The sequence below is a fragment of the Notolepis coatsorum genome (assembly GCF_963971535.1).
Source record: "Notolepis coatsorum genome assembly, chromosome: 1".
Classification (NCBI taxonomy): Eukaryota; Metazoa; Chordata; class Actinopteri; order Aulopiformes; family Paralepididae; genus Notolepis; species Notolepis coatsorum.
In genome coordinates, this window is record NC_140165.1 from 174,985,564 (window position 1) to 175,010,679 (window position 25,116).

Here is a 25,116-nt window from a genome sequence, read left to right on the forward strand (position 1 = left end):
GTCTCTCTCTGTGAGGGTGGTCTCTCTCTGTGAGGGTGGTCTCTCTGTGAGGGTGGTCTCTCTCTGTGAGGGTGGTCTCTCTCTCTGAGGGTGGTCTCTCTCTGTGAGGGTGGTCTCTCTCTGTGTGGTCTCTCTCTGTGAGGGTGGTCTCTCTGTGAGGGTGGTCTCTCTGTGAGGGTGGTCTCTCTCTGTGAGGGTGGTCTCTCTCTGTGAGGGTGGTATCTCTCTCTGTGAGGGTGGTCTCTCTCTCTGAGGGTGGTCTCTCTCTGTGAGGGTGGTCTCTCTCTGTGTGTGGGTGGTCTCTCTCTGTGAGGGTGGTCTCTCTCTGTGAGGGTGGTCTCTCTCTGTGTGTGGGTGGTCTCTCTGTGAGGGTGGTCTCTCTCTGTGAGGGTGGTCTCTCTCTCTGTGAGGGTGGTCTCTCTCTGTGAGGGTGGTCTCTCTCTGTGAGGGTGGTTTGAGGGTGGTCTCTCTCTGTGAGGGTGGTCTCTCTCTGTGAGGGTGGTCTCTCTCTGTGTGTGGGTGGTCTCTCTCTGTGAGGGTGGTCTCTCTCTGTGTGTGGGTGGTCTCTCTGTGAGGGTGGTCTCTCTCTGTGAGGGTGGTCTCTCTCTGTGTGTGGGTGGTCTCTCTGTGAGGGTGGTCTCTCTCTGTGAGGGTGGTCTCTCTCTGTGAGGGTGGTCTGTGAGGGTGGTCTCTCTCTGTGAGGGTGGTCTCTCTGTGAGGGTGGTCTCTCTCTGTGAGGGTGGTCTCTCTCTGTGAGGGTGGTCTGTGAGGGTGGTCTCTCTCTGTGAGGGTGGTCTCTCTCTGTGAGGGTGGTCTCTCTGTGAGGGTGGTCTCTCTCTGTGAGGGTGGTCTCTCTCTCTGAGGGTGGTCTCTCTCTGTGAGGGTGGTCTCTCTCTGTGTGGTCTCTCTCTGTGAGGGTGGTCTCTCTGTGAGGGTGGTCTCTCTGTGAGGGTGGTCTCTCTCTGTGAGGGTGGTCTCTCTCTGTGTGAGGGTGGTCTCTCTCTGTGTGAGGGTGGTCTCTCTCTCTGAGGGTGGTCTCTCTCTGTGAGGGTGGTCTCTCTCTGTGTGTGGGTGGTCTCTCTCTGTGAGGGTGGTCTCTCTCTGTGTGTGGGTGGTCTCTCTGTGAGGGTGGTCTCTCTCTGTGCGGGTGGTCTCTCTCTCTGTGAGGGTGGTCTCTCTGTGAGGGTGGTCTCTCTCTGAGGGTGGTCTCTCTCTGTGAGGGTGGTCTCTCTCTTCTCTCTGTGAGGGTGGTCTCTCTCTGTGAGGGTGGTCTCTCTGTGAGGGTGGTCTCTCTCTGTGAGGGTGGTCTCTCTCTGAGGGTGGTCTCTCTCTCTCTGAGGGTGGTCTCTCTCTCTGAGGGTGGTCTCTCTCTCTGAGGGTGGTCTCTCTCTGTGAGGGTGGTCTCTCTCTCTCTGAGGGTGGTCTCTCTGTGAGGGTGGTCTCTCTCTCTGAGGGTGGTCTCTCTCTCTCTGAGGGTGGTCTCTCTCTCTGAGGGTGGTCTCTCTCTCTCTGAGGGTGGTCTCTCTCTGTGAGGGTGGTCTCTCTCTCTCTGAGGGTGGTCTCTCTCTGTGAGGGTGGTCTCTCTCTCTGAGGGTGGTCTCTCTCTGTGATGGTGGTCTCTCTCTGTGAGGGTGGTCTCTCTGTGTGAGGGTGGTCTCTCTCTCTGAGGGTGGTCTCTCTGTGAGGGTGGTCTCTCTGTGTGAGGGTGGTCTCTCTCTGAGGGTGGTCTCTCTCTGTGAGGGTGGTCTCTCTCTCTGTGAGGGTGGTCTCTCTGTGTGAGGGTGGTCTCTCTCTGAGGGTGGTCTCTCTCTCTGAGGGTGGTCTCTCTCTCTCTGTGAGGGTGGTCTCTCTCTGTGTGAGGGTGGTCTCTCTGTGTGAGGGTGGTCTCTCTCTGTGAGGGTGGTCTCTCTCTGTGAGGGTGGTCTCTCTCTGTGTGGTCTCTCTCTCTGTGGTCTCTCTCTGTGAGGGTGGTCTCTCTGTGAGGGTGGTCTCTCTCTGAGGGTGGTCTCTCTGTGAGGGTAGTCTCTCTCTCTGTGAGGGTGGTCTCTCTCTGTGAGGGTGGTCTCTCTCTGTGAGGGTGGTCTCTCTCTGTGAGGGTGGTCTCTCTGTGTGGTCTCTCTCTCTGTGAGGGTGGTCTCTCCGTGAGGGTGGTCTCTCTCTGTGAGGGTAGTCTCTCTCTGAGGGTGGTCTCTCTCTGTGTGGGTGGTCTCTCTCTGTGAGGGTGGTCTCTCTGTGAGGGTGGTCTCTCTCTGTGAGGGTGGTCTCTCTCTCTGTGAGGGTGGTCTCTCTGTGAGGGTGGTCTCTCTCTGTGAGGGTGGTCTCTCTATGTGAGGGTGGTCTCTCTGTGAGGGTGGTCTCTCTCTGGGAGGGTGGTCTCTCTGTGAGGGTGGTCTCTCTGTGAGGGTGGTCTCTCTCTGTGAGGGTGGTCTCTCTCTGTGAGGGTGGTCTCTCTCTGTGAGGGTGGTCTCTCTCTGTGAGGGTGGTCTCTCTGTGTGAGGGTGGTCTCTCTGTGAGGGTGGTCTCTCTCTCTGAGGGTGGTCTCTCTCTGTGAGGGTGGTCTCTCTCTCTCTGAGGGTGGTCTCTCTGTGAGGGTGGTCTCTCTCTCTGAGGGTGGTCTCTCTCTCTCTGAGGGTGGTCTCTCTCTCTGAGGGTGGTCTCTCTCTCTCTGAGGGTGGTCTCTCTCTGTGAGGGTGGTCTCTCTCTGTGAGGGTGGTCTCTCTCTGTGAGGGTGGTCTCTCTCTGGGTGGTCTCTCTCTCTGTGAGGGTGGTCTCTCTGTGAGGGTGGTCTCTCTCTGTGAGGGTGGTCTCTCTCTGAGGGTGGTATCTCTCTCTGTGAGGGTGGTCTCTCTGTGAGGGTGGTCTCTCTCTGTGAGGGTGGTCTCTCTCTGTGAGGGTGGTCTCTCTGTGAGGGTGGTCTCTCTCTGTGAGGGTGGTCTCTCTCTGTGAGGGTGGTCTCTCTGTGAGGGTGGTCTCTCTCTGGGAGGGTGGTCTCTCTGTGAGGGTGGTCTCTCTCTGTGAGGGTGGTCTCTCTCTGTGAGGGTGGTCTCTCTCTGTGAGGGTGGTCTCTCTGTGAGGGGGTGGTCTCTCTCTGTGAGGGTGGTCTCTCTCTCTGTGAGGGTGGTCTCTCTCTGTGAGGGTGGTCTCTCTCTGTGAGGGTGGTCTCTGTGTGAGGGTGGTCTCTCTCTGTGAGGGTGGTCTCTCTCTGTGAGGGTGGTCTCTCTCTGTGAGGGTGGTCTCTCTGTGAGGGTGGTCTCTCTGTGAGGGTGGTCTCTCTCTGTGAGGGTGGTCTCTCTGTGAGGGTGGTCTCTCTCTGTGAGGGTGGTCTCTGTGTGAGGGTGGTCTCTCTCTGTGAGGGTGGTCTCTCTCTGTGAGGGTGGTCTCTCTGTGAGGGTGGTCTCTCTCTGTGTGTGGGTGGTCTCTCTCTGTGCGGGTGGTCTCTCTCTCTGTGAGGGTGGTCTCTCTCTGTGAGGGTGGTCTCTCTGTGAGGGTGGTCTCTCTCTGAGGGTGGTCTCTCTCTGTGAGGGTGGTCTCTCTCTTCTCTCTGTGAGGGGTGGTCTCTCTCTGTGAGGGTGGTCTCTCTGTGAGGGTGGTCTCTCTCTGTGAGGGTGGTCTCTCTCTGAGAGTGGTCTCTCTCTCTCTGAGGGTGGTCTCTCTCTCTGAGGGTGGTCTCTCTCTCTGAGGGTGGTCTCTCTCTGTGAGGGTGGTCTCTCTCTGTGAGGGTGGTCTCTCTCTGAGAGTGGTCTCTCTCTCTCTGAGGGTGGTCTCTCTCTCTGAGGGTGGTCTCTCTCTCTGAGGGTGGTCTCTCTCTCTCTGAGGGTGGTCTCTCTGTGAGGGTGGTCTCTCTCTCTGAGGGTGGTCTCTCTCTCTCTCTGAGGGTGGTCTCTCTCTCTGAGGGTGGTCTCTCTCTCTCTGAGGTTGGTCTCTCTCTGTGAGGCGTGGTCTCTCTGTGTGAGGGTGGTCTCTCTCGTGTGAGGGTGGTCTCTCTGTGTGAGGGTGGTCTCTCTCTCTCTGAGGGTGGTCTCTCTCTGTGAGGGTGGTCTCTCTCTGTGAGGGTGGTCTCTCTCTGTTGTGGTCTCTCTCTCTGTGAGGGTGGTCTCTCTCTGTGAGGGTGGTCTCTCTCTGTGAGGGTGGTCTCTCTCTCTGTGGTCTCTCTCTGTGTGTGAGGGTGGTCTCTCTCTGTGAGGGTGGTCTCTCTCTGTGAGGGTGGTCTCTCTCTCTGTGGTCTCTCTCTCTCTGTGAGGGTGGTCTCTCTCTGTGAGGGTGGTCTCTCTGTGAGGGTGGTCTCTCTCTCTGTGAGGGTGGTCTCTCTCTGTGTGAGGGTGGTCTCTCTGTGAGGGTGGTCTCTCCGTGAGGGTGGTCTCTCTCTGTGAGGGTGGTCTCTCTCTCTGTGTGGTCTCTCTCTCTCTCTGTGTGGTGGTCTCTCTCTGTGAGGTGGTCTCTCTCTGTGAGGGTGGTCTCTCTCTGTGAGGGTGGTCTCTCTCTCTGTGTGGGTGGTCTCTCTCTGTGAGGGTGGTCTCTCTCTGTGTGGGTGGTCTCTCTCTGAGGGTGGTCTCTCTCTGTGTGGGTGGTCTCTCTCTGTGAGGTGGTCTCTCTCTCTGTGAGGGTGGTCTCTCTCTGTGTGGGTGGTCTCTCTCTGAGGGTGGTCTCTCTCTGTGAGGGTGGTCTCTCTGTGGGGTGGTCTCTCTCTGTGAGGGTGGTCTCTCTCTCTGTGAGGGTGGTCTCTCTCTGTGTGGGTGGTCTCTCTCGAGGGTGGTCTCTCTCTGTGAGGGTGGTCTCTCTCTGTGTGGGTGGTCTCTCTCTGTGAGGGTGGTCTCTCTCTGTGAGGGTGGTCTCTCTCTGTGTGGGTGGTCTCTCTCGTGAGGGTGGTCTCTCTCTGTGAGGGTGGTCTCTCTGTGTGGGTGGTCTCTCTCTTGAGGGTGGTCTCTCTCTGTGAGGGTGGTCTCTCTGTGAGGGTGGTCTCTCTCTGTGAGGGTGGCTCTCTCTGTGAGGGTGGTCTCTCTCTGTGTGGGTGGTCTCTCTCTGTGAGGGTGGTCTCTCTGTGTGAGGGTGGTCTCTCTGTGAGGGTGGTCTCTCTCTCTGTGAGGGTGGTCTCTCTGTGAGGGTGGTCTCTCTCTGTGAGGGTGGTCTCTCTCTGTGAGGGTGGTCTCTCTGTGAGGGTGGTCTCTCTCTGTGAGGGTGGTCTCTCTCTCTCTGTGAGGGTGGTCTCTCTCTCTGAGGGTAGTCTCTCTCTGTGAGGGTGGTCTCTCTCTGTGAGGGTGGTCTCTCTCTGTGAGGGTGGTCTCTCTCTGTGAGGGTGGTCTCTCTGTGTGAGGGTGGTCTCTCTCTGTGAGGGTGGTCTCTCTGTGAGGGTGGTCTCTCTCTCTGAGGGTGGTCTCTCTCTGTGAGGGTGGTCTCTCTGTGAGGGTGGTCTCTCTCTGTGAGGGTGGTCTCTCTCTCTGTGAGGGTGGTCTCTCTCTGTGAGGGTGGTCTCTCTCTGTGAGGGTGGTCTCTCTGTGAGGGTGGTCTCTCTCTGTGAGGGTGGTCTCTCTCTCTGTGAGGGTGGTCTCTCTCTCTGAGGGTGGTCTCTCTCTGTGAGGGTGGTCTCTCTCTCTCTGAGGGTGGTCTCTCTGTGAGGGTGGTCTCTCTCTCTGAGGGTGGTCTCTCTCTCTCTGAGGGTGGTCTCTCTCTCTGAGGGTGGTCTCTCTCTCTCTGAGGGTGGTCTCTCTCTGTGAGGGTGGTCTCTCTCTCTCTCTGAGGGTGGTCTCTCTCTGTGAGGGTGGTCTCTCTCTGTGAGGGTGGTCTCTCTCTCTGAGGGTGGTCTCTCTCTGTGAGGGTAGTCTCTCTCTCTGTGAGGGTGGTCTCTCTCTGTGAGGGTGGTCTCTCTCTGTGAGGGTGGTCTCTCTCTGTGAGGGTGGTCTCTCTGTGTGAGGGTGGTCTCTGTGTGAGGGTGGTCTCTCTCTCTGAGGGTGGTCTCTGTGTGAGGGTGGTCTCTCTCTCTGAGGGTGGTCTCTCTCTGTGAGGGTGGTCTCTCTCTGTGAGGGTGGTCTCTCTGTGAGGGTGGTCTCTCTGTGAGGGTGGTCTCTGAGTGAGGGTGGTCTCTCTCTGTGAGGGTGGTCTCTCTCTGTGAGGGTGGTCTCTGTGTGAGGGTGGTCTCTCTCTGCGAGTGTGGTCTCTCTCTCTGTGAGGGTGGTCTCTCTGTGAGGGTGGTCTCTCTGTGAGGGTGGTCTCTGTGTGAGGGTGGTCTCTCTCTGTGAGGGTGGTCTCTCTCTGTGAGGGTGGTCTCTCTGTGAGGGTGGTCTCTCTCTGTGAGGGTGGTCTCTCTCTGTGAGGGTGGTCTCTCTGTGAGGGTGGTCTCTCTCTCTGTGAGGGTGGTCTCTCTCTCTGTGAGGGTGGTCTCTCTCTGTGAGTGTGGTCTCTCTGTGAGGGTGGTCTCTCTGTGAGGGTGGTCTCTCTGTGAGGGTGGTCTCTCTCTCTGTGAGGGTGGTCTCTCTCTGTGAGGGTGGTCTCTCTCTGTGAGGGTGGTCTCTCTCTCTGTGAGGGTGGTCTCTCTGTGAGGGTGGTCTCTCTCTGTGAGGGTGGTCTCTCTCTGTGAGGGTGGTCTCTGTGTGAGGGTGGTCTCTCTGTGTGAGGGTGGTCTCTCTCTCTCTGAGGGTGGTCTCTCTCTGTGAGGGTGGTCTCTCTCTCTCTCTGAGGGTGGTCTCTCTCTGTGAGGGTGGTCTCTCTCTGTGAGGGTGGTCTCTCTGTGAGGGTGGTCTCTCTGTGAGGGTGGTCTCTCTGTGAGGGTGGTCTCTCTCTGTGAGGGTGGTCTCTCTGTGAGGGTGGTCTCTCTGTGAGGGTGGTCTCTCTGTGAGGGTGGTCTCTCTGTGAGGGTGGTCTCTGTGTGAGGGTGGTCTCTCTCTGTGAGGGTGGTCTCTCTGTGAGGGTCTCACCGTGTCCCCTGTGAGTGGGACTGGGCCGGTCCTCCACTACAGACTGTATGTCCGGGTGGTCTCTGACCACGATGAGAGGTGGCAGGTCCTCCGGGCTCGACGCTGCCGCCATGACGTTCCTCCTCGCTCGGTCCACCCGCTCCAGCTCGCCCTCGCTGTCCGTCTCCGACGCCTCCCCTGGGACCTGGGGGGAGGAGAGGAGCACGCCATCAGCTCGCACACCTGCCCCTCACCGTGGGCATCATGCCGCTCACCAAGCAGAGGAGATATCACAGTTTAAACTATGAGAACACACCTGCCCTCACCAAGCAGAGGAGATATCACAGTTTAAACTGAGAGAACACACCTGCCGCTCACCAAGCAGAGGAGATATCACAGTTTAAACTATGAGAACACACCTGCCCCTCGCCAAGCAGAGGAGATATCACAGTTTAAACTGAGAGAACACACCTGCCGCTCACCAAGCAGAGGAGATATCACAGTTTAAACTGAGAGAACACACCTGCCCTCGCCAAGCAGAGGAGATATCACAGTTTAAACTGAGAGAACACACCTGCCCCTCGCCAAGCAGAGGAGATATCACAGTTTAAACTGAGAGAACACACCTGCCCTCACCAAGCAGAGGAGATATCACAGTTTAAACTGAGAGAACACACCTGCCCTCACCAAGCAGAGGAGATATCACAGTTTAAACTATGAGAACACACCTGCCCTCACCAAGCAGAGGAGATATCACAGTTTAAACTGAGAGAACACACCTGCCCCTCGCCAAGCAGAGGAGATATCACAGTTTAAACTATGAGAACACACCTGCCCCTCGCCAAGCAGCGTGGAGATATCACAGTTTAAACTATGAGAACACACCTGCCCTCACCAAGCAGAGGAGATATCACAGTTTAAACTATGAGAACACACCTGCCCTCACCAAGCAGAGGAGATATCACAGTTTAAACTATGAGAACACACCTGCCCTCACCAAGCAGAGGAGATATCACAGTTTAAACTATGAGAACACACCTGCCCTCGCCAAGCAGAGGAGATATCACAGTTTAAACTATGAGAACACACCTGCCCCTCTCCAAGCAGCGTGGAGATATCACAGTTTAAACTGAGAGAACACACCTGCCCCTCATCAAGCAGAGGAGATATCACAGTTTAAACTGAGAGAACACACCTGCCCCTCGCCAAGCAGAGGAGATATCACAGTTTAAACTGAGAGAACACACCTGCCCTCACCAAGCAGCGTGGAGATATCACAGTTTAAACTATGAGAACACACCTGCCCTCGCCAAGCAGAGGAGATATCACAGTTTAAACTATGAGAACACACCTGCCCCTCTCCAAGCAGCGTGGAGATATCACAGTTTAAACTGAGAGAACACACCTGCCGCTCACCAAGCAGCGTGGAGATATCACAGTTTAAACTGAGAGAACACACCTGCCGCTCACCAAGCAGAGGAGATATCACAGTTTAAACTATGAGAACACACCTGCCCCTCATCAAGCAGAGGAGATATCACAGTTTAAACTGAGAGAACACACCTGCCGCTCACCAAGCAGAGGAGATATCACAGTTTAAACTGAGAGAACACACCTGCCCTCACCAAGCAGAGGAGATATCACAGTTTAAACTGAGAGAACACACCTGCCCTCACCAAGCAGAGGAGATATCACAGTTTAAACTGAGAGAACACACCTGCCCCTCGCCAAGCAGAGGAGATATCACAGTTTAAACTATGAGAACACACCTGCCCTCATCAAGCAGAGGAGATATCACAGTTTAAACTATGAGAACACACCTGCCCCTCACCAAGCAGAGGAGATATCACAGTTTAAACTATGAGAACACACCTGCCCCTCGCCAAGCAGAGGAGATATCACAGTTTAAACTGAGAGAACACACCTGCCCTCACCAAGCAGCGTGGAGATATAACAGTTTAAACTATGAGAACACACCTGCCCTCACCAAGCAGAGGAGATATCACAGTTTAAACTATGAGAACACACCTGCCCTCGCCAAGCAGAGGAGATATCACAGTTTAAACTATGAGAACACACCTGCCCTCATCAAGCAGAGGAGATATCACAGTTTAAACTATGAGAACACACCTGCCCCTCATCAAGCAGAGGAGATATCACAGTTTAAACTATGAGAACACACCTGCCCCTCGCCAAGCAGAGGAGATATCACAGTTTAAACTGAGAGAACACACCTGCCCCTCATCAAGCAGCGTGGAGATATCACAGTTTAAACTGAGAGAACACACCTGCCCTCGCCAAGCAGAGGAGATATCACAGTTTAAACTATGAGAACACACCTGCCCCTCGCCAAGCAGAGGAGATATCACAGTTTAAACTGAGAGAACACACCTGCCGCTCACCAAGCAGAGGAGATATCACAGTTTAAACTGAGAGAACACACCTGCCGCTCACCAAGCAGAGGAGATATCACAGTTTAAACTATGAGAACACACCTGCCCCTCTCCAAGCAGAGGAGATATCACAGTTTAAACTATGAGAACACACCTGCCCTCTCCAAGCAGCGTGGAGATATCACAGTTTAAACTATGAGAACACACCTGCCCCTCTCCAAGCAGCGGAGATATCACAGTTTAAACTGAGAGAACACACCTGCCCTCGCCAAGCAGAGGAGATATCACAGTTTAAACTGAGAGAACACACCTGCCCTCGCCAAGCAGAGGAGATATCACACCAAAGAATACTTCAAACGTAAAGCTTTCTTTACACCAGCGGTTCTCAAAGTACGGGTCGCGACACAAAGTGGGGTCGTGGGTAGGTGACAGTGGGTTCGCGCATTGGCAAGTAAAAAACATGCAATGTTCTGGCAACATATTTTGGCTAAATATGCCTCGTTTTATAAATGTGTATTGATAACATACTGCTGTAATAACATTTTCAAATAAATATGCATGATCAAGTTCAACGTGTGCTTTTATTTTGATATTCCTTAATTCCACATTGAAATTATGCGATACATTAACACTATCAGTGCTGGCCTTGTTTACCTTTTTACCCCGTTGAATGCCATCATCCACTTCAATGTTAGCGTTAAAAACGCATAATCTATGTTTTAAATTATGGCTATGTGTCTAATCTGCCCGTCGCTTATCAATGACTTGTTTGCAGTCAACATTGTCGAAACGTATTTTTTTTTTATAATCGGTTCATATCCTTTTTATAACATTTAGAAAAGCTATCATTTTCTCGAAAATTTTCTGAAATTTTTAATGAAGATTCCCCATAACACATTAGGAGATGTTTTCAACAAACAGGGTTTTTGTAGTTATGATGAAATACACAAAAAATGTATCTCACCGGTTCCACATATTATTTTTACGCACAGTTATTGTTATGTTTGAAGGCTCACGGTGTTCCATTAAGGATACCAATTGTACACCACAGATACCACACATTTTTCTACGAAAGAGAGACATCGAGAGGTTTTGTATCAGATCTTTATCATCAATTACTAACGGCCTCGTATGAAACCCTCCATCTAGACTCAGTCTGGAGGAGGGATATACCAGACCTGGAGACAGACTTTGAGTGGCTGAAGCCTGGGCAAATGTTCGACTTGCATCAAGGAACCCGGACCATCAACAAATCAATCTTAACTATATTCATAGTAGGGCTGGGCGATATGGCCTAAATATGATATCACGATATTTTCTGACCTTTCGGCGATACACGATACACATCACGATGTTTTTCTTTTTTTCCCCAAAATTCATTATGAGGCTTACCAAGACAGTATTTGAGTTTGCAAGCTAACATTAAAGACAAAATAAAATACCCATGCATTTAGCATTTTTATATTATATATTAGATTTAGATTCTTGGATTATTAGATTATATATTGCATATATTTAGCAATGAGATATTATATGATTTAGATATGAAATATGATGAATTGAAAATGGGGGACCCTGATGTAAACAAGACGAAAGTCTTTCTCTGGTCTGCATCCTCCAGTCCGCTGTTGACTGTTGTTGTATTGAGCTGTACTGTATTGTACCCATGCTGCAATCTGTTAATAACGTTCTCATTCATTCAGTCGGCAAACAGAATCATTTTGATTGACAGTCGCGTCTGCCAATTACGTCACATCGCTTGCACCCGCCCTGCTGTTCTTAGCACCAATCGGCAAGCGCGTATTCATTTTTTACTTCCGCCATTGGAGAGCTCAATGACAATAACAATGGCAGCGGTAGCTCGCCGCGGCCGACGTTTAGCTTTTAGCTCCGCAGAAGGACTAAACGACTGGAGGCATAATGATTTTACTGCAACGGATGTTATAATAAAAGCCTTTCCATACATCTGTCTGATTGAAAACTTTATTAACAGACCGCAGAATGGGCACAACTGAGTCAGCACGGGCTGAGATATGAACGACTAATGCTTGCTATATCTAGGTCGACCTCGGTCGTTGCTATGTAAATACGCTGATGTTATTGAAAGTGTAACTATATAACGTTAATGCCACAAAACTAATGCCTTTGTTATCATAAGTAGTAACTTTTGATGCAGTAGTGTGTGTGTGGGGCGGCGCTGTTCAAAAGTGTCAACGTGTGGACCAGATTGACGCGACACAAGCCTCTTGGGCAAAACATCACGATATCCACGATACGTTTAAAAAGTGTATCGTTAATGAACTGTACCCGATATTTATATAATATCGTCATATCGCCCAGCCCTAATTCATAGGACATACTTGACTCCTATAAGACTGAACAGAATGGGTCTTAAACAAGACTCCAAATGCTCCTTATGTACAAATGGGGACGAGGGGACATTTATGCACATGTACTGGGACTGCCCACCAGTTAAGATATTCTGGAAAGAAGTGACCCAGCAATTATCAAATCTCTTAACTCTGATTATTACATGGCGTTTTCACATTCGCCGAAATGCTTGCTTGTGATTGGTCAATAGCCCCCCGAAAAATAATGACCGCTGTTTTTTCAATAATGACCGCAGTGCGCAGCTGTTCGCAATCAAGCCCACTGACACACACAGTTTCAGTGCAATTAGACACTCGGTGTTCTGCTGCCGGCGATGACAGGGGGCGGAGCGACGAGCGGAGCCAGAACGCAGCCAGAAGTTAACTAGTGTTGCGAGTCGATGTAAAATGAATTAGGTATATTGTTAGTAAGTTAGCCATGTAATAAGCGGGATAATGTATAGCCTACTCGGTCATTGTCGCAAAATAATTGACCTTCACTACGTTTAAAACACCTCGGCGCGGCGCCTCGGTATTTTAAACTCCGTGTCGGTCAATTATTTTGCGACAATGACCTCGTAGCCATACATTATCCCTTACATATACCTGTACACCCCTCTGTATTACTGCTGAATGATGTTTTTGAGTGTGCAGTACATCCACAGCTAAAGAGATTGGTTTTATCTGGTATCACAGTGGCTAAAAAGCTGATAGCATCACGATGGTTTCAACCGGAAAAAATGTGCCGGAAGGTCTGGATTCTTACATATCTCGATGTGATTTATCTAGAAATATCGACAGCAAGAATTTTGGGTCTCAATGAATCCAAAATGACAATGTGGTTAGAAGTGGTGGAGAGAATAAAAGCTAGCATATAATGGTAGTGTCTGGTTAGGAGCGAATGATAATGGATGGATTATCCAATGGGGGGTCCAGGGGGGGGGGGGGGGGGGGTGCGAGCAAGAGCATATGTGTGTAGGGTATTAGATAGCAGGTATTAGGGGTATATCTTGTATACGACATTTATCTAAATGGTGATTCATTGGATGTGCACTGTTAATTAATGCTTGTATATCTAATCTTGTGTTGTCATGTTTGTTTATGTGTTTGTTTAAAAAATAATAATAAAAAAAAAAAAATTCCCCCATAAACGGCATTTATTGGAATATTCTCGAATACACTAGTCACGTTGTCATTTGTCGGCCTATTTATGAATAGTTTTCAAATAAACGCTAGATTATCGATAGTATATGTGTACTTATGCACGCTATAGAGGCGGGCTGAAAAATCTATTATCCATTTCCTCAAGATCACACACACACACGGCACATGCTGATATCTCAGTGAATACAGCTCTGATTACCCCAAGACTGGTAACATAGACTCCTTACCTTAGATCCGTCTGATGAACATGGAAGTGATCGCGAGTTGGAAAGCAGCCTGGACTATATATTTACAGCAGCCAATAATCAATCAATAAACGCGATCGATATTTGGAATGGCGATCAGGAATTGGAATAATCTTTTTGGAGAACATCTGATCTAAGGTAAGGAGTCTATGTTACCAGTTTTAGGATAATCAGAGCTGTCTGAGATAACAGCGTGTCCCGTATGTGTATATGTGTGTGTGCGTGTGTATGTGTGTGATGTTGAGGAAATAAGAGAAACGATTTCTCAGCCCGCTTCTATAGCGTGCATAAGTACACATATACTATCGATAATCTAGCGTTTATTTGAAAACGATTCATAAATAGGCCGACAAATGACAACGTGTCAATCTTTCTATTTTCCGAAAAATTTTGAGAAAACGATAGCTTTTCGAAATGCTAAAAAAAGGATATGAACCGATTAAAAAACAATCCGTTTCGACAATGTTGACTGCAAACAAGTCATTGATAAGCAACTCTCTCATGTGCACACTACCTCTCTCTCTTTCACTCTCTCATGTGCACACTACCTCTCTCTCTTTCACTCTCTCATGTGCACTCTGCCCCTCTCTCTCCCCCCTCTCTCCCTCTCTCTCTCCCTCTCTCTCTCTCACACTCCCCCTCACCTTGACTCCCACTGAGGCTGGCTGTGGAGTGGAGGACAGCGAGGTGATGTAAACTTCATCATCCGAGTCCGTCTCTGAGGCCTCGCCCTGCACCACCATCTGGTACCTGCTGGACATCACTACACACACACACACAGAGACACACACACAGACACACGCACACAGACACACACACACAGACACACACACACACACACACAGAGAGACACAGACACACACACACACAGAGAGACACAGACACACACACAGAGACAGACACACGCACACACACAGACACACACACAGACACACAGACACACGTTAGCAGCCAAGCTACAACCAACGAATGGAGGCTTAAGAAGACAACTACATCAATAGAGCAATGGGTCTACGACTTGACAGTGTTACTAACTTATGATAAACTATGAACGCTAGTCGTCAGTATTAAGTATTAAGTCGAGGCTTCACAGTAACGTATATGTGTACTTACCTGAACCGTAAACAAAAAACAAATCACGTGATCAGTCAGGAAGTTGCTTGTTTTACGGTCTCCAATCAGAACGCCTCTGGGGGGTGACGCGTCTCGTGCTGATTGGTGCAGCGCCTGGGCCCGCCCCCCTCCCCGGAAGCAGACGGCTTGTTTACCTCTGTGTGGAGAGACGTCTCGGACAAACAGGTGCTAACCAGCGAGAAGAACTCACCACAAGGTCTTAAATAATCATTGTTTCGTAATGTGTCGTGTACAGTTTAAACATGCATTATAACGTAGAGCCTCACGGCTCGGCTAGAAGACCAGGAGAGCGCTAATATTAACGTGTTAACTGCCTGTAGCTCGCTGCTAGCTGCACGTCGAGCTGCTGTCACTGTTTGAAGCAGCGAACACCGACCAGCTACCTGGTGACTAAACTACTAAAACACTTTATATATGGTGTGATAATAACAACTGTGTGGTGGTTGTGTTGTTAGGTATCATGGCGGACGAGGTTCTGTTCGAGTTCCTCCACATGGAGATGGTGTCCCATGTCCACAAGGAGCAGAGCAGCAGGGGAGGGATGGAGAGCAAGGTGATTATTATTATTATTATGTCTTCATTAACCAGCAGGGGACAGATGGAGAGCAAGGTGATTATTATTATGTCTTCATTAACCAGCAGGGGACAGATGGAGAGCAAGGTGATTATTATTATTATGTCTTCATTAACCAGCAGGGGACAGATGGAGAGCATTATTATGTCTTCATTAACCAGCAGGGGACAGATGGAGAGCAAGGTAATTATTATTATGTCTTCATTAACCAGCAGGGGACAGATGGACAGCAAGGTAATTATTATTATGTCTTCATTAACCAGCAGGGGACAGATGGAGAGCAAGGTAATTATTATTATGTCTTCATTAACCAGCAGGGGACAGATGGAGAGCAAGGTAATTATTATTATGTCTTCATTAACCAGCAGGGGACAGATGGAGAGCAAGGTAATTATTATTATTATGTCTTCATTAACCAGTAGGGGACAGATGGACAGCAAGGTAATTATTATGTCTTCATTAACAGCAGGGGACAGATGGAGAGCAAGGTAATTATTATGTCTTCATTAACCAGCAGGGGACAGATGGAGAGCAAGGTGATTATTACTGTATGTCTTCATTAACCAGCAGGGAGTTTCAAGACATAAACTAATGATAAACTCGGAGAGGGACAGAGAGTGGATATTTCAGTGACACAGTTATGAGATGGGGAACCTGATGTAAACAAGACAAACGTCTTTCTCTGGTCTGCATCCCCTTAACAATTGTGTGTATTGAGCCGTACTGTATTGTACCCATTCTACAATCTGTTGAATAAAGTTTTCATTAATTTCATTCATTCATGTCAAGCCCCAACTTGATACGATTTTGGATAATCTGGGAGGATTTTTGTTGCTGGATATTAGAGCCTGACCGATTCCTATATTAGGGAGTAAAATATTCTGATATATATATTGGGAGATATTCTTCATATATATATTTACTGTATATTATGGGGCGACAGTGGCTCAGGAGTGGTGGTCGCCTGGAGGCTCCACCCGGCAGCCTCTGCCGTCGGTGTGTGAATGAATAAATGAAAACTTTATTTAACAGATTGCAGAATGGGTACAATACAGTACGGCTCAATACACGCAGACCAGAGAAAGACTTTCGTCTTGTTTACATCAGGGTCCCCCATTTCCAACACATGAATGTGTGAGTGAATGTGAGGCAAAAGTTGTAAAGCGCTTTGGATAAAGGAGTTTATATAAATGCAGTTCATTTATATATATATATTTCTTAATGTAGTCCCTCACCTTACTTCTTCCACCTGTAAAAGATATATAAATAAAAAGTGTAAGACATTAAGTGAATTATGTTTGAGCTGGAACTAGTTTGCATTGCATGTTCTATTCTATTCTAAATAGCTTAATCTTCACTGATAGATGTATCTGATGTGATGTTCTCTACTAACTTTAAACCATGTATTCTCTTCTATCAAGCTACAGTAGCTATGAGATGTATGCAGACAGTGCTGCTGAGTCTGCTAAGAGTATTGTAAACAATAACTGAGTATTATGACTGAGTTATATGTAAACAATAACTGAGTATTATGACTGAGTTATATGTAAACAATAACTGAGTATTATGACTGAGTTATATGTAAAATTGTAAACAACAGTCAGAGCACGCTCTATTGGACAAATGGTGATGACACCATTTCTAAATTACCCCAAGCAATATTGGCACCTATCAGGCCACGTGAGCGGATCGGCGCGGCCGAGAAATCCGCTCTTCGCTCTTTAAAGCTTGGTCCGCTCCGCTAATCGCTCATGTTGACCCCGCCCCCAAGTCGCTCTCCGCTCGCTCCCCACTCACCTTGAATCGAGCGCTCCCCGCTCCCCGCGCCAGATCGCTCGGCAGTTTTTCTTTTTCTTTTTTGGAGCATGGTGTAAATGAGCTCAAACTACAACAGTCTACACCCCCTGGGCCCCTTAACAATTGTTTGTATTGAGCCGCATTGTAATTGTAGCCATTCTGCAATGTTAAATAACGTTGTTTATCCATTCACTAGCTCTATTAAGCGATGATAGGCTAGCCGAGCCACAATGCTATGGTCGCTGCCATTAACGTTAGCATGTAAGCTAACGTCAACAACAATGGCGTCGATACTTTTTCTAACAGGAGTGAGTGTGGGCGTCATAGATATCTATGGTGGGCGCCGTCTCTACAGTGACGAAGCCTGAACCCTTCTCATTGGTTGAAAATGGCCTTCATGTTTGTACATCGCCATCTGTTGCTTTGGCATTGTACTGCATGTATATATTACATCAACAGTGTTAAACCACTGTGAGCGGCCTGGAGTGGATTGGAGCGGAGGAGAACTCTCGCTCCGGACGTCGCGCCGACTCATTTTAAAACCCACTCCTCGCTCACGTCAAAACCGCCCGCTCCGCGCCCTGCGCCGCTCACGCTCCGATCCGCTCACATGGCCTGGCACCTATCAGCCTATTAATCAGTCTATTAATCAGTCTATCAGGCTCTATTAGATATGATGCAGTCCAGAACTCCATAACTGTCAGTACGGAGACAACACGTTATTCTCTCACGTCCATTGAAATAGTGAAATTAAACTACTCTCCATTTTTCTGGGGACCCCCTGGAATCCCCTCAAGGACCCCCCCAGAACCCCACGCTGAGAACCACTGATTTAACCCCATCCGTCTGACGTTCATGTTAATCATCATCAGTCCATTGATTTTCATCATCATCATTTTATTTCGAGAACAGAAAACAGCATCACATGTTGCCGGGCAGATCCCACAGGTCGTCTGGTGTTGATGTGTTGTTTGTTCCTGCAGGACAGAGCCACCTGTGTCTCCATCCTGGAGAGCATGGGCTTCAGGGTCGGACAGGGCCTCATTGAGAGGTAGGGGGGCTTTTGTTATTCCATTACTACTATGACCAATGTCTCATGTCGGGAGACATAAGGAGTCACCTGCCTAACTTTGAACATTGTAATAAAATTTCTCTCAGCCTGTTGTTTGTTTACTGAAAATAGGATTTTAAGACTCAATACTAGAAGAGTGCGCTCGGTAGAGAGCAGCCCTCCACCAAGGCCCAACACGTTCTCTCTTAACTTACCTTCACATGCAAACAAGAGTTCACGATATGGCCATATGGTGGTGCTAGAAGAAAGGTCATAGGGTCACCAACATCAACAGGTTTCTCCCTCTAGGGGTCAAGGATATTCACTATCACTAGTAGGGGTCATGGATATTCACTATCACTAGTAGGGGTCATGGATATTCACTATCACTAGTAGGGGTCATGGATATTCACTATCACTAGTAGGGGTCATGGATATTCACTATCACTAGTAGGGGTCAAGGATATTCACTGACTAGTAGGGGTCAAGGATATTCACTGACTAGTAGGGGTCATGGATATTCACTGACTAGTAGGGGTCATGGATATTCACTGACTAGTAGGGGTCATGGATATTCACTGACTAGTAGGGGTCATGGATATTCACTGACTAGTAGGGGTCAAGGATATTCACTGACTAGTAGGGGTCATGGATATTCACTGACTAGTAGGGGTCAAGGATATTCACTGACTAGTAGGGGTCATGGATATTCACTGACTAGTAGGGGTCATGGATATTCACTGACTAGTAGGGGTCATGGATATTCACTGACTAGTAGGGGTCATGGATATTCACTGACTAGTAGGGGTCAAGGATATTCACTGACTAGTAGGGGTCATGGATATTCACTGACTAGTAGGGGTCATGGATATTCACTGACTAGTAGGGGTCATGGATATTCACTGACTAGTAGGGGTCATGGATATTCACTGACTAGTAGGGGTCATGGATATTCACTGACTAGTAGGGGTCATGGATATTCACTGACTAGTAGGGGCAGGGCTGTACAGTGTGACATATATAACAAAAATCTGTCTGTGCGATGAATGAATTTACTGCGTAGCACCCGTGCGATGGCCTGACTGTGTGTGTGTGTGTGTGTGTGTGTGAAAAGAATTTGCATGTGAAGTGAATCGATGGGCTTGGGCCACGCTATTCTACTTGGTAGTTGTAGTCTATCGTGCGATTAAAGACCATGTCCCCGTCTGCGTAGAGTCCATACATCCAACACCAAATCCCATCATTCCTAGCGAACAATCGAAACGAAACTCTGAAGATGAAAATGAATGTGGCCAAAGAAGAACTTCCTTTCAATAAGTTTAAGCTGCTAATTTTGCTCTGCAAGAAGAACGGAGCGGATATCGGTCCATCTTATGACAACCACGTCCGATGTGGAGAGATGATAAGAGACCATAGCCGATGAAATTAAGTCGGACCTGGCAGTGATGATTGACGGGGACACGGACACTTCTAACAAATGATGTGAAATGGTCTACGTTCTAATCATTACAATTTACAATCAGCTTGGCTTTCCATTTATAATTTATTTATTTATAAATGGTAAGCCAACGTACAAGCTGATCGGGCAACAGGAACTAGAGCACAGCCATGCATTAGGTGAGTAGACACTATTAGGACGTTTTTCAATACTTAAATACTGTCTACTTAAATTCCCCCCCGGGGATCAATAAAGTATATAGATATCTATCTATCTATATCTATCTCTATCTATCTCTATCTCTATCTAATAATGAGACAATATGCAAATAAGGTAATACTAATAATTGTCACGGTTCCCCGTATATGAAAGTGGCTTGTAACTTACTGCTGGTAAAATCACTGTTTATTTCTCGTTTTGCATAGTATTACATTCCTCTTCTATAAACAATCAGTCCCACCGTAAGAGCTATGGCCTCATAAGGGTCGATTAAACCTTTTTGATTAAACCTTTTTGAGTAGCGCCTTTCCTTCCAGCTAAGTTGAACGTAAACACGGTTGCGTCACAACACGGCGACACGGTTTTCAAAATAAAGGTCACATATACACATACCGTAGTAGGCCTCTATCAATTATTATAATAAAAGCCCCGGATATACATAATAATAATAATAAATTCAATTTGTACCGCACTTTACATTTGTAAAAATCTCAACGTGCTACAGGAGATAAAAACAAAAAGTTAAATGAATAAAACAATTCAAATGAATAAAACAACGAATGAAATGGAAGAACATAAAAAATAAAATAGATTAAAATAATGAAAAAAAATGAATAGAAGTAAAAATGAAAGTAAAAGAGAAATTCAGGCAAAAGCCTTGTTAAAAATAAATGTTTTTAGGCCCCTTTTAAAAGCCTCGACGGACTGTGGTGCTCTCAGGTGGATGGGGAGAGCATTCCACAGTCTGGGTGCGGCAGAGCAGAAGGCTCGATCGCCCATGGTGTGCAGCTTAGTCCTGGGGGCTTTGAGGAGGTAGGCTGTGCCGGAGCGGAGGGAACGTGAGGAGGACTGGGGGGTGAGGAGTTCCTTGAGGTAGGCAGGGGCACCACCGTGTACGCACTGGTGAGTGAGGAGGGAGACCTTGTACTCGATCCTGTGTTCCACGGGGAGCCAGTGAAGTGATCTGAGGGTGGGGGTGATGTGATCATATTTGCGCACCCTCATCAGAATCCTAGCAGCGCTATTCTGGATGGTTTGCAGTTTAATTAATTAATTGGCATAGATCTCTATAAACGGCCCAACACATTGATCACTTTAGGCACACACTGAAACCAGTAACATCACGCATATGAAGCAGGTAATTACCCATAAAAAGAGTAAACCTTTCATGGGGTTATTTACAATAATAATAATAATTCATTTGATTTATAAAGCACTTTTCATTGTGAAACAAAGGTATGCAGAGTTCCTTGTACTCCTGATTAATGCAATGGTCTGTGTGATGATCTCATTCAAGGAGCACTACAGTCGCACACACACACACAGTTTGTAGTTTTTGTTCCATTAGTGATTTACACACTCAATAAAAAAACATTGTATGACAAATTTAAACAGATTTTCACCGCTAATTTGAAGTGTAACATTATTGATGTCTTGTATACAGTTATGTCCCTGCAATTTACCATTATGGGCAAATAAAGAGAAAATGTTTGTCTGAAAACATTTCATGTTAACACTTTCAATGCCCATATGACGTTTTATCAGCCCCCCCCCCCTGAATGCCCACGACGACTATTATCGCTTTATTTTTTTATTAGCGATCTGAATTCATATTTCATCAACCGAGTCTCCCGTTGGTACAACAGCTCCTCCAGCAGCTCAGAATGGAAAAAAGCGCCCCCTATCGTCTATCCCTGAAAACTGCACGTCAGTCGCTTAGACTGACCTGGGATCAGTGATATGTAGAGGCGGAGCCAGCTGGCTCATTGAGCTGGCAAGCTGTCTGCTCAACATGGAAGTCATCGCGGGACGGGAATCAGCCTGGAATATATATTCACAGTAGCCAATCGATAGTAGACAGTAGTGATCGATTTTTGGAATGGCGATCAGGAATTGGAATGATCTTTTTGGAGAACATCTGATCTGAGGTAAGGAATCTATTTTACCAGTCTTGGGATAATCAGAGTTGTATTCGCTGAGATCTCAGCGTTTGCCCTATGTGTGATGTGTCTGTTTGTGCGCGATCGCTGATGAGGAAATAAGAGAATCGATTGTGACTGTATGACTAACAGGTCAGGAGACACGTTAATTTGAAAACGGAAGGTTTGGTCTGATGGTGACGCTAGAGTAAAGGTCATGGGGTCAAAACTCGTTCTGCTCGCATTCTTCCTCTTGGGAGTCATGAATGCGCACAACAAATTTCATAGCAATCCGGCCATTACACACGGAAGCGAACACAGCATAAGCGTACTTGTTAAGATGGGTATTTTTTTTGCAGAAAATCTTTCTTTCTATGCGTTCAGTTTGCATAGGGACATAATATTGAAATATAAAATACTATTTTCTTTATCTCTTCCCCCCCCCCACCCTCTCTCTTTCTTTCTCTCTCTCTCCCTGTATCTCTCTCTTCCCCCCTCTCTCTCCCTGTCCTCTCTCTCTCCCCCCTTCTCGCTCTCTCTCTTTCCACTCTCACTATCTCTCTCCCCCCCCCTCTCTCCCCCCCTCTCTCTCCCCCCTCTCTCTCTCTCCCCCCCTCTCTCTCCCCCCTCTCTCTCTCTTCCCCCCTCTCCCCCCCCTCTCTCTCTCTCTCTCTCTCTCTCTCTCTCTCTCTCTCTCTCTCTCTCTCTCCCCCCCTCTCTCTCCCCCCCCTCTCTCTCTCTCTCCCTCTCTCCCCCCCCTCTCTCTCTCCCTCTCCCCCCCTCTCTCTCTCTCTCTCCATCTCTCTCTTTATCTCTCTCTCCATCCCTCTCCATCTCCATCTCTCTCTCTGTCTCTCTCTCCATCTCTCTCTCTCTCTCCCTCTCTCTCTCTCCCCCCCTCTCTCTCTCCCCCCCTCTCTCCCCCTCTCTCTCTCTCTCTCCCCCCCTCTCTCTCTCTCTCTCTCCCTCTCTCTCCCCCCCCTCTCTCTCTCCCCCCCTCTCTCTCCCCCCCTCTCCCCCCCCCTCTCTCTCTCTCTCCCCCCTCTCTAGATGTACCAAGGACTCTCCAGCTTTAAGGATGAGCTGGATGTAATGAAATTCATCTGTAAGGACTTCTGGACGCTGGTCTTCAGGAAACAGATTGACAACCTCAGGACCAACCACCAGGTACAACTAACCCTTTCACTGCCACACGACAGAAGGTTAACCCTTTCACACTGTGACAATACAGAACGTTAGCCCTTTACTATCACACAACCGACGGCGATGCTCCATCATTAGTCATTAGCTCCGCGGATGCGTGATAGTGATAGTAAAGGGCTAACCTTCTGTCGTGTGGCAGTGAAAGGGTTAAGCAATAACACACGAGAAGCTGTGGTATGTCCTGAATATTGCCACGGCTGTGATGCGCCGGCAGGCACGAGAGCGAACATACCACAACTTCTCGTGTGTTATTGCTTTTATACAGCCGGTTGCACCGTCTGGAAAAAAATATAGGATGAATACAGACAAATCTAGGGTATTTTATATCGATTTCAGTGAACTTGGTGTAGAAAAATAGTTCCTAAAGATGTCTCGTTGCTATGGAGTTTCAAATGGAGCAGGCTATAATCAACAAGCTTGGCAACGCAAACTAATGACGTATTAGTCTAATGCAAGGGAAAGTCGGAGAAGGTCGTCTGCACCTTGGACAGTTCCGGGAGTTGGGCCGTGTTGCACAGGCCTTCTGAGCTCAAAGTCATTACTGACTATGAAGACATTGTTGGCTGTAAAGTCCACATCTCTCATTAAGCAAAGTAACCGACTGACCAGGGGCTCATTCAGGTAACAGTTCAGGCCTGCACGGTTATCCTGTAGGCAAGGTTCACACAAGGTCCTTGAAGTGCTTAACACTTTGGTCGCCAAAAACGCCTTACCACGTCATTCCCCGCCATGCTCATTCTGCCAAAGACGCCGTACCACGTCATTGAGATCAATATTTCAAAAATCTGTGATCGCAATCATATTTCTCCCCCGGAGACTTGAGATCTACTGTTGATCCCCTCTCAACTCTCCAACGGTTCAAGAGCGCCATCTGGTGGCGGATTGGCGGATCGCTCAAACCGGAAACCGGAAACGGAAGCTGGTGCTCATTCCAATTCGGTCCGATCACTCGCTAAGACACAATGGATAGCAATCCGTTACCAATAACTCGATAAACAACATGATTTGGACGTATATACTATTATACAACCTGGAGATGGATCGCATATTTCAACATCCCATAATAGGAATATTTCTGCTCCACGCTCATCGGCCAACGCTACGAGGAAGCTACGGTGAGTTTCAGCGTTTTTTTTTAACGTGTTCGATACAAACTCTAATGATCATATCACCCACACTAGATGAATCATCTAACGTTGGCCACGGAATTATAAACGACCCCCCCCCCATCCGGTCAACATCAGATGATAGTAGTTACTTCTAGAAGCACGTCCATTTGACATTTTTTATCTCGCGCAGATCGCTATCAAACTGTATTTGATCATCAATATAATGCATTTAGGGCTATAAATCACGTTCTGGAGAAAGCTGCAGAAAACGATAAAAACATACTTATACTTTAGACCGTATTTTAGTATGAATATGTGAATGAAAAACTATAACGTTGCTACACCCTGAACAATAGATACTTGACGTTGAATGGGCCATAGTAATGTCAATTTAGCAATACAATTTAAAAAGTTATAGCCCTGCAAAGAAGGGGAACTTCTCCATAGACAAATAGAGCTGGCGTGGGATGGTTTATTATGAATATAAGCCTGGCGACCAAAGTGTTAAAAGTGCTTGATTTTTGACAATTCCTTGAAAACAGCAAAAAAAAATAACACTTTGATTGCCGTTCACGTAGATCTACGTTTCTGTCGCCCGATCGTTGAGTGCCGGAAACGTAGATCTACGTTTCAGTCACGGTATTTCTTTTATTATCTATTGCCATTCATAATTCAGCGGGACACCTTGTGCATACTGTTCTGAGTGTGTCTGAGCTGGCAGACGGTCTTATACCGCCCTCCGGCATTATTGCACCCCGTTAGAAACGGGTTAGTTTATTTTCTCTACCGAGCTGCGGCATGGGGGCGGGTCCTAAACACTCCGGCAAAACACACGCTTGTAGGGATGGTTTGGACTACTGACCCCGCCCGCCCGTTGAAGTGCAATGCCCAACAACGTTGGAGGCAGGATCGCTGTGGATAACTGGAATGGCAATGAGATTATTGGATTCTTTTTTTTGCATTACTTCAGAGACCAGGTAAGGACACCATATATGAAAGCTTGCGTTGATCTGATATTTATTTCTACTGCGATTGAAGCTATATGTGGTTTTATGTGTCTGGCTGAGGGTTGCAGGAGGGGGGGGGGGGGGGGGCGCAGGTCTAAATCACATTGCATGCGTGCATGACAAAGGATAATACCACCCGGTCTGCCTTCTTTCACCTCCGTAATATCTCCAGACTCCGCCCATCCCTGTCCCAATCAAATACAGAAACCCTGGTCCACTCATTTGTCACATCCCGGATCGATTACTGTAACACTCTCCTCACCGGCCTTCCCACCAAACTCATCAACAGACTCCAAATTAGGGCTGACCCCTATTAGTCGAATAGTCGACTAATCGGTCGAAAGGAGCCGTACAGGGGAGGAAACTAACTTTTTGGCTTACCAGCCAACTGGCGAGTATCTGATTTTTTTTACCAGCCAAACAGATTTTTTACCAGACAAAAAAAATCGCTAATTGTGATAATTACTTCTTTGTATGTCAAGCCGCGTCAATGTTGTGTATGTATCTGGGTAGGCACACTGTGCCTTTAAGACAGCACGGTGGTCTTACGACAGTGCTGTGAAGTACCGTCAAGTGTTGTGGTAACGTCAGTTGGGTTGTTGTGCAC

At 47.9% G+C, this 25,116-nt stretch overlaps 1 protein-coding gene across 1 annotated transcript in view; it reads right to left on the reverse strand.

Moving 5' to 3' along the window:
- bloc1s3 (biogenesis of lysosomal organelles complex-1, subunit 3) overlaps positions 1-14,206 on the reverse strand; it is a 30,465-nt gene extending 16,259 nt beyond the window's left edge. The window contains exons 1-3 of the mRNA XM_084318701.1: positions 14,172-14,206; positions 13,703-13,821; positions 6,909-7,092 (exon numbers count right to left, since the gene is read on the reverse strand). Of these exons, the coding sequence (XP_084174827.1) occupies positions 6,909-7,092; positions 13,703-13,819 (301 nt within the window). The 5' untranslated portion in view covers positions 13,820-13,821; positions 14,172-14,206. The remainder of the gene's footprint in view (positions 1-6,908; positions 7,093-13,702; positions 13,822-14,171) is intronic.
- Between the last annotated feature and the right edge of the window lie 10,910 nt (positions 14,207-25,116).